This window comes from Marmota marmota, unplaced genomic scaffold (genome assembly GCF_001458135.2).
Source record: "Marmota marmota marmota unplaced genomic scaffold, marMar, whole genome shotgun sequence".
In the NCBI taxonomy this organism is placed as follows: Eukaryota; Metazoa; Chordata; class Mammalia; order Rodentia; family Sciuridae; genus Marmota; species Marmota marmota.
In genome coordinates, this window is record NW_025999842.1 from 10591225 (window position 1) to 10601224 (window position 10000).

Sequence of the window (10000 nt, forward strand, 5' to 3'; positions counted from 1 at the left end):
TCTACCGATTTTGGAAATGTTTCTTTTGTGGTCCCTGGAATTCATCCATATTTTTACATTGGATCCAACGCCTTGAATCATACTGAAGAGTACACTAAAGCTGCAGGATCACAAGAAGCTCAGTTCTACACTTTGCGAACAGCCAAGGCTCTAGCAATGACTGCATTGGATGTTATTTTTAAACCAGAATTGCTGGAAAGAATTAGAGAGGACTTTAAATTGAAACTTCAGGAAGAACAATTTTTAAATACAGTAGAATAAAAAGGAGACTTAGGAGTGGTTTATGAATCATTAAGAAGTGATGATTTTTTTTCTTTAATCTTTTTTAATGAAGAGAACATGCTTGTTTTTAATCTTAAAGGAATCAAATTCTCCTTACCTGATATGTAAGAACAGGGTATGGTGAAAACATATTCACTCATATCTAAAATGAAATTTTTGGGTGAATCTATACTTGATGGAATTGTGATATTTCAGGAGTTGATAGGTGATACTGCTGCTTAAGATGGATGGTACATGATGTGTCAAAATAATATTGACAAAATCTGTATAATAATTTACAGATTTATATATTATATATTTTAAAAGGTCCAAGAGGTTTTAAACCTTATATACAGAATTGACACCCACGAAATGGTTTTGTGGTACAGAGTAGTAAACTTATTTAATGTAGTTTTAAAGTTCATGGTCTAAATTTAGGTAAAGTTTGTTTCAAATATTTCTGTTTTTGCTTCAAAAAATCTCTTCATTTATAATAAAAGTAGCTTTTAATTAGAAATGCTTACGGGTAACAACTAGAAACTCAGATACAAAGAATAACTTTAGTTTTACCATTTGAAGAAAAATGAGAAGAATGTTCTAGTTTTTACACATGATCAACTCTGGGAAGTGGCATTAAAGTAATTGGTAATTCAATGTTACAGTAAGAGGGTAAATGTTGGATGGTCAGGATCGGACTCTTCCTTTAAGGCATTTGCATGGTAGCCCTGAGTGTTCTAGGAGAACTCCGGGAGGAGCATTGGCTGGCACCTACTCTGCTCTCTGGAATGTTCAGAATCCTGCACTGCCCCTCCAGCCAGCAGCCTGCTCAGGCTCCCACTCAGAAGCCAGCTTGCCCCACCTGGCTGCACTGAATTTTGAGCCTCCTTAAGCCTCCTGCTAGCCCAATATTTTAAAAAAATTATTACAGGTTTTCCATGATTCTTATTTTAGTGTGAATTTCTTGAACATGCTAAAAAGAATGTGTGAAAAAAATATTTGGTAAAACAGATATTTTAAGCTGTGAATGCAGTAAAGCTCCAATGTACTTTATTTTAAAGGAAGTCCTCAGCTTTGAGCAAGCATTCCAGAAATGGAAGGGGAAGGAGAGAAAGTGTCCATTTGGCTTTTATGGTATAATAAGCAAGTCACTTGGGCCCTCTGAGCTATCAACTCACTTTTTGAAAAGTTAGATCTTCTACTTACAGTCTTTTGAACCCCTAATTCCTGCTGTAATTATTTAAAATTGCAAGAGAGGTGGTTGTGTTTGGGAGAGTTAGTAGTTGAGAACTGCCTTTCTTCTGTATAAGAGTCTGTGGGTTATGTGCCTGATTTTGGCATGTAGCTGCCTTCTTTTTTTTAAAACCTGCCAAGAATGGGTTTATGTTTTTTAAAGGGTTGCTAAACAAAACAAAACAGAGACTAAATAATATGACCTGCAAAACCTAACATCTTTGCTGTCTGGCCTTTTACAAAAAAGGTTGCCAGCCCTGGCTGTATATAACAGTAAAATAAAATCTGTGTCTCTTTGACTTAGGTCATATGGTCAGATCTTCTGGAATAAAACTTCATAAAGAAACCCCATATCTTTTAGCAATGACTTCTAATGCTGTGATTAGAAATAATTTCTTTCTTAACCCTCACACTTCAAAGGTATTTTCATAAACCTTTACTTAACTGAAATTACCATTGGTTGGTTTTTACAACATCAAATTTCTAAATATTTTAAAATGTAAAGAGAGAAGTGTTAAATTATATCTAAACAAAGTGTTCCTTTTAGAAAAGGAAAGATTCTGTTCATCTCCTCCTCCTTTTTTTTTTTTTTTTTTGAGACCAGGACTCACTAACCTTGAACTTTTAGTTCTCTTGCCTCAGCCTCCCAAGTAGCTGGGTTTGAGGCATGTATCATAGCACCTAGCTTTACCTCTTTATTCTTACAAGATGAATGTTAATTCTTAGGTGGTTAGCAAATAAGACTCATTTTTTTTTTTAAAGACTGAGTGAGAGGGAGAGAGAGAGAGAGAGAGAGAGAGAGAGAATTTTAATATTTATTTTTTAGTTCTCGGCGGACACAACATCTTTGTATGTGGTGCTGAGGATTGAACCCGGGCCGCACGCATGCCAGGCGAGCGTGCTACCACTTGAGCCACATCCTCAGCCCAAGACTCATTTTTTTAAAAAAATATTTTGTAGTTGTAGACGGACACAATACCTTTATTTATTTATCTTTATGTGGTGCTGAGGATCGAACCCAGTGCCTCACCCATGCTAGGCAAATGCTCTACACTGAGTCACAACCCCAGCCCAAGACTCTTTTATTTAGAATATTTATATTGTTTTTGAAGAAGGAGATAACCAAGTTTTTGTTCATTAGTTTCATGACATTTTATTATCACTAACACATTCTGTGATTATATATAGTTTTCCTTCACTGCCTATATATTTGAAGCTGGTGTGTGCATATTTTAAATTTAATTTAATTTTATTTTATTTTGATACTGGGAATTAAACCCAGAGGTACTCTACCTTTGAGCTATATCCCTAGCCCCTGCCCCCTCTTTTTTTATACCAAGGATTGATCCCAGGGCCAATTAATCACTAAGCCACATCCTCATCCCTTTTTATTTTTTGAATTTGAGACAAGACTTGCTAACTTGCTGAGGCTGACCTCGAACTTGTGATTCTCCTCCCTCAGCCACTGGAGTATTTAGGATTACAGACATGTGTCACCGTGCTTGGATTGTTTTTAAATTCTTAACAGTATCTAGCATAGTAGTTTACCTGGGAATATTCAGTACTTTTTGTTTTGTTTTGATTGGAGTACTGGTGGTTGAACCCAGAGGCACCCTACCACTGAACTACATCCCCATACCTTTTTAATTTTCAAATGGGGTATCTTTAATTTGCTCAGGCTTCCCTTAAACATGATTCTCCTGCCTTCTCTCCTTTTTGAATGAGAAAATACTGCATCCTTGCTTGAAATCATTAAAGTTTAAAATAGCTCTGTGGAGAGATCATAGGTACAAAATATGTTTTAATTTTGTGAACATAGCAATCTTTTGTACAATCTGGAGTAGAAATAGATACCTTATATTACTTTGCTTCAGATACAGGAAAACGAGATTCATTTTTGAAAAAGCTGCACTGGTTTAATGCAAAGTTTAAAATTATAAGATTTTAAAGAATTAGTTTCTGATCTAAAATTAGTTTCTTGAGGTGTCTGTTTTATGGAAAGGTCTTTTATTGCATGCATTTATAATCTTTCATGCTCATACCCTACACTTTAAGCTTTTCCCTCAAATACCAACTTTGGGCTGTGTTAAATTAGTATGCTTTAAAAAGATATAATGTAAATTAATGGTTTAAATATAATTACAAACTGAAGATGCTTTTTCTATAGTGACAGTTTTAAGCAGGCTTGAATATGGGACCCTGTAAAACAATTATGTGTTATAGGCTGAATATCTCTTATCTGAAATGCTTGGGGGCCAGAAGTGGTATTTTGTTTTTTTGTTTTTGTTTGGTACCAAAGATGCTTAGCCACTGAGCCACATTTTCAGCCGTTTTTTATTTTTTATTTCGAGACAAGGTCTTGCTAAGTTGCTTAAGGCGTCTCTAAATTGAAGAGGTTGACCTTGAACTTGTGATCTTCCTGCCTCTGTCTCCTAAATCACTGGGATTACAGGTGTGTGCCACCACACTCAGCCAGAAGTGTTTTGGATTTGGGAGTTTATTTGGATTTTGAAATATTACATATCCATAATAAGATATCTTGGGGGATGCCACCCAAGTTTAACCACAGAATTTCTTCATGTTTGCATATATATATATATATATACACACACACACACTTGGGCCAAAGATAATTTTATAGAGTATTTTTAGTGTGCCTGCATTTTGACTGCAACCTGTCACATGAAGTCAAGTGTGAAATTTTTCACTTGTATAATGTTGGCATTCAGAAAGTTTGGGATTTTGGATCATTTTGGGTTTTCAGATTAGGGATATTCAACCTGTTTTATTAATTACCAAGTTGCTATATAAGATTGAATGCAGTTAGTATTTAGCTTGTCTCTTAAAATTTTGGGCTGCTTTTTAGTCTTGCAAATTCTCCTTATTTGAACCACTCAGGACATTTTCCTCTTTTCATTGCTTCCCTCTGTAGCACTCAGAAGTGCTAGGGCATTTCGGATAAACTAGAACATTTTGTATGTTTATAAATATGTATGTGAACTTAAAGCATTTTGATTTTCCACAAAGTTATTTTCTTTGATATTTTAGCTTGTAATCTTGACATTTGAGCTCAATAAACATTTGTTGAAGAGTGCCTATTTCTAAGAACTTGGTGAAAGAATAAGACAAAGTCTCTGCTCAGAAAGCTTGCTGTTGGTGGCAAATTCTCACTTCTTAATTCTTTCTTCATCTGAACAACACTGGGGCTGAAGCAACAACTGAAAGCTATTGTCTTGGAATTTTTTGAAAAAGTGTTTCTAAAATATTTTAAAATATCTGAGTTTCCCCAATCTGTTTGAACAGAAGAAATTGATGTGCAAAAATTTTTTTAAAAAAAGGAACGAATGTCTTGTTTGATAATATATTCTGTAAAAAAAAAATATTAAAACCTTTCTGATAGTTTTTGTGCAGTTCTAACTTTTTACCTTAAGAAGTCTTTTGGTAAATGTCCTACATACACCAGCCTTCGCATTGTCAAAATGAATTTTCATTATAAGATAAATGTTGTCTTGGTGCTGTCTAGCAATTTTTGTAAGGCTGTAAGCTATGACAAAATACTTTTTTTTTTTTTTTTTACTTCAAGCATCTTGTAGTACAATTATGGTTGAGGGTGGTGCATTTTGATGTGTGAAGTTGAAATTTTCAAGTAAGCAATCACTCTACTACCATCAGATTATGATAATTTTTGTAATATTTTAATATATATTAAAATGTGTATGAAATATAAAATGTTAAGTGTGTTTAATAACACTTGTTATTTTTAAAATGATGTATATGAAAATACATGAAGATAAAGCACAATTACCCAAATGCACTATGGTAATACTGTATTTTATTAATTTATCAGTATTGTAGGTGTTAGGTTGCCTTTCAGCTGTATAAATGCCACATATTATTCATGTAATGCGATTTTAAAAGGACAGTTAAATCTTTTGTTTAAAAATGAATGTTTTACTAGTCTCAGAAGCTGAAAAATGATAATTTTACCTGGTAGGAATTGAATACACAGGAATTAGAATTTGAATTTCCATTTTTAAAAAATTCCACCATGTAATAATGCAAATGCAATAGAACAGATTATTAGATTGTTATCAGTAGCTAGAGAATAAGTATCTCATGTGAGTAACATAATATGGGTCCAAATTTATTTGTTTAAGTTGGCTTTTAAAAGAGTTCATACTTTTTTCCTTCAGTGATTAAAATGTAAGGTTAGTTTTGGTTAGTTAGTTTGGGTCAAAGCATCCAATAACCTTAGAAATATAGAATGAAAAGAATCTAGATCAGAGTCCTAAATGGACAAGCATCTGTTTAGTTTAAAAATCAAGTAGACATTGCCCCACTGGATGAACAATTTCATGATGTCTATGTGTCTTCCTTTCTTGCAGTGTGGATCTGAGATGTTACAATTTCTTCCCTATATTCTTGTAGTACCCCTGCAGATTGTGTATACCTCACTTTGATGTTGGGCTTCCAGATCCTGCCAGTGTCCCTCAGTGTATGCTATTGCATCTAAGGTTGGTGGCAATAGCAGAGGTAACTCGAGATAATAGTTAAGGTACCCCAAGATGGAAGCAATGTCGTACAGAGAAGGGGCTGCAAGACTGGGCCTCACACTCCCTTTGGGATGCCTGCTCTGAGATGCAGCTGCTTTTAGGCCCTGTCTGTTCTCAAAAAGTTAGGGGCTACTGTGTGGGGAAGGCTATGGATGACTGCAGTGTCCCAAGATGGAAGTAGGTTAGGCTTAGGCTCCCAGGTGTTGGGGGTGGCGAACTTGGACCTACCCTAGGCCTGGGTGGGTCCTGCGCAAGTCAGTGTGGACAGATCTGGGCCTGCCTGACTCCACAGTAGTCTGCTGGTCCTAAGGGGTGGTCCTGCACCAGAGTCTAGGCTCTGGCGACTGACTGACCTGCCGGTGGAGGGGTGGACCAGGGCCTATTATTAGCCTGGGTCCTGCTTGGGCTGGTGTGGGCGGTCCCCACCTATGGGTTTTTGTTTTTTTATTATTTGAGAGGGAGAGAATTTTAATATTTATTTTTTAGTAATTGGCGGACACAACATCTTTGCCTGTACGTGGTGCTGAGGATGGAACCGGACCGAACGCATGCCAGGCGAGCGTGCTACCGCTTAAGCCACATCCCCAGCCCCAGCCCCAAACACCTATGGGTTTTTAAAGAGAAAGTCTCATTTGAAATTGTGTGTGAGTGTGCGCGTGTGCGCACACACACATTTATAGAAAAATCTTGGGCAGGAGATTGCAACCATGATTCTCTTGGGTTTTTATCTCCAGGTATTTTCTCTAAGCACATTTAAATTCATGTTCCTCAATTCTGATGTTGTTACTAACCCAGCCTGCTCTCTGCAATTTTGAAATTTCTGGCCATAATATAATTTCTTTTGTTTCACTGAATCTAAATTTGAACAAAAAGAATTAAGGCAATCCAGAGGAAAAATTACAAAAACAAATTGATTCACAAAGCACAAATTTCTTAACCTAAGATGACAATAATTTGGCTAATAAAACTTACAGTTTGGAACTTGGAACTGGAATGTCCCCTAAAGGCCTGTTTTTTTTTTTTGTTGTTGTTATTGCTATTTTGTGTGTGTGTGTGTGTGTGTGTGTGTGTGTGTACTGGGGATTGAACTCGGCGGGGGGGCACTCACCCACTGAGTCACATCCCCTATTTTGTATTTTATTTAGAGACATGGTCTCACTGAGTTGCTTGGTGCCTTGCTTTTGCTGTGGCTGGCTTTGAACTTGGGATCCTCCTGCCTCAGTCTCCTGAGCTGTTGGTATTACAGGCGTGTGCCACCAAGCCTGGTGAGGCCTGTGTGTTTAAAAGCATGGTTACCAGCCCCTGGCACTGTTGAGAGGTAGCGGAACCTTTAAGGTGCAGCCTAGTGGAAGGAAGTTGGGTCGTTGCAGTTGTGCCCTTGAAGGAGATATTGAGATGCAGCCCCTTCTTCTCTTTGCTTCCTGGCTGCCATGAGATGAATAGACCACCTCCATCACCTGCTTCTGTCATGATGTACTGTACTGCCACAGGCCCAAAGCAACAGGACCAACCACAGACAAAACCTGAGATCATGAGCCAAAACAAATCTTTTCCCTTATTAAGTCGATTATCTCAGGTATTTTGCACAGTGATGGAAAACTAACAAAAAATGTGTTTTTAGTTCTTACCTCAATATATTACCACCATATTCACTTGTTTATTTTTTATGATCAATGTTTTTTATTATATAATATTTATTGGTCACGCATGTTCAATCAACAAGATCAACAGAAACTTATAAATATGGCACAGTATAGCATACATTATTTTATGTAGTACACTAAAATAATTCCTTGTCCTTTATATAATTTTAAAAACTGGGGAATAAATAAAAGACATAAACACACAAGACTATATATGTAAATATTTTTTTTCTTTTTTTCTGGAGATTGTACCCAGGGCCTGTGTATGCTAGGCAAGTGCTCTGCCCCTGAGCTATATCCAGAGTCCTTTTTTAAAAAAAAGTTTATTTTGAGGCATGGTCTTGCTAATTTTCCCAGGCTGGCCTCAAACTTGGGATCCTCCTGCTTCAGCCTGGGGAATTATAAGTATGCACCACGCCTGGCTATATTTCTTATTTTTCAATTCTATGCCTTGATCTATGGCCCCATTACCAAAGAAATATATTTTCTGCATGTTTCAAAAGCCTGTCCTTCATATTGAACCAGTTGCTGATTTTTTTTTTTTTTTAAGTCTGAAGGGTTCCTCTAGTTCTGGCTATTGTTGAGCTCATAGCTAGTAGGAAAAATCTTGACTTCTAAGTTCCCTGGAGGTCCATTTCTCCCTCTTTCAGCCCTTTAGAAGGCCTACCACAAACTAAAATAGAATTCGATAAAGGTGGGAGTTAACTCTACTGAGAACTTAGAATTGAGACAGGATCATTTAGGTGATGATGAGCCCTGGAATTCTGAGGTTAATAAGCCTGGAGCTGAATGTTATATTGGAGGAGAGAAGGACAATCTTGAAATCAAGAAATAAAGGAAGGTACTACACAACTATACTGTTGTGGAATCTTGCTACTTTTTATAAGAGCCAGCTGTGCTTCCCTTTAATTCCTTTATTTCATATCTGTGAGACTCTCCTGTCTTCTCTTGCTTTCTTAAGAGGGTTACTGGCCCATACTATTTATATACAGGTTATGGATTCATCCAACTGCAGATCAAAAATATTCAGGGAAAATGTATTTGTGCTGAGCATGTACAGACTTTTTCCTTGCCACTCTTTCCTAGACAGTACAATTTAGCAGCTATTTACATAGCACTTACATTGTATTAGGTATAATAAGTAATGTAGAGATGATTTTAAATATATAGGAGAATATGTATAGATTACACACAAAATACCATGCCATTTATAGGAAAGATGAGCATCATTGGATTTTAGGAAAGATTTAAAAAAAAAACCCAAAATTTGGGGGTCCTGGAACCCCCAAATTTTCCTGGAACCAATGCCCTATGGATACTAGGGAATTACTTTATTTCTGAGGTATAGACTCATATGGGTTCCTGATTATTAGAGTATAATAAAGCTGGGAAGCTAGAATTAGACTATTGTAACATAAAGAACTAGATCTCGGGGTTGGGGATATAGCTCAGTTGGTAGAATTCTTGCCTTGCACGCACAAGGCCCTGGGTTCAATCTCCAGCACCACAAAACAACAACGACAACAACAACAAAAAAACCCTAGGTCTCCAATTACCATCCACTCTATGCATTCATTGTTAATATAAGGAAATGGAGTGACAATGTATGCCTCAGAGTCTTCATCATAATGCTATTTTTTATCCACTATTAGGGGAAATTTTTGACTTGTATATCCATAGTATGTAGTGATTTAAATGGCTGCAATATATCATGGGAAGTTTAGTAGAAAAAGGTCATGATATGTTATGGAAAAGAATCAAAATCAATTTGCACAGAAAGCACGATAGCAGCTATATAAAAATTTGTAGACACAAAGATAGGAAATAATACTAGTTACTGCTGACTAATAGGATTATGAATGAGGTTTTTTTGTTTGTTTGTTTGTTTTTGTTTTTGGTAGGGGGTTATCAGGAATTGAACCTAGAGTTTTTTGTTGTTGTTGTTTTAACCACTGAGCCATATCCCTAGGCCCCCCCTCCCTCCTTTTTTTTTTTTTTTTTTTTAAGACAAGGTCTTGCTAAATTGCTTAGGGCCTTATTGAGTTGCTGAGGCTGCCTTTGGATTTGTGATCCTCCTGCCTCAGCCTCCTGAGACACTGGGATTGCCGGTTTATATCACCACACATGACCCATGAAAGAGTTTTTTTTGACTGTCTTCTATAACTTGATGAACTTCACAAACTACTCCTTCTTTCCCCCAAAAAAAGGGATGGGCAGGAAACAAAAGGAAATTCGCCTTCCAAATTAGCACTTACACCCAAGTAACTCAGACACATACTCTCTGAGAATTAAAACAAGTTTTTAAGCTTGCCT

The 10000-nt window shown here is 36.6% G+C and overlaps 1 protein-coding gene across 2 annotated transcripts in view; it reads left to right on the top strand.

Annotated features, from left to right (window-relative positions):
- The window catches only part of Pm20d2 (peptidase M20 domain containing 2), a 17569-nt gene extending 10976 nt beyond the window's left edge, over nt 1-6593 (top strand). The window contains exon 4 of one of the 2 annotated variants that reach the window (XM_048807925.1): nt 6531-6593. In XM_048807925.1, coding sequence (XP_048663882.1) covers nt 6531-6571 — 41 coding nt within the window. In that variant the 3' untranslated portion in view covers nt 6572-6593. Of the gene's footprint in view, nt 2088-6530 lie in introns of those variants that run through there. The other variant, XM_048807873.1, reaches the window with a different exon arrangement.
- Nucleotides 6594-10000: the final 3407 nt, after the last annotated feature.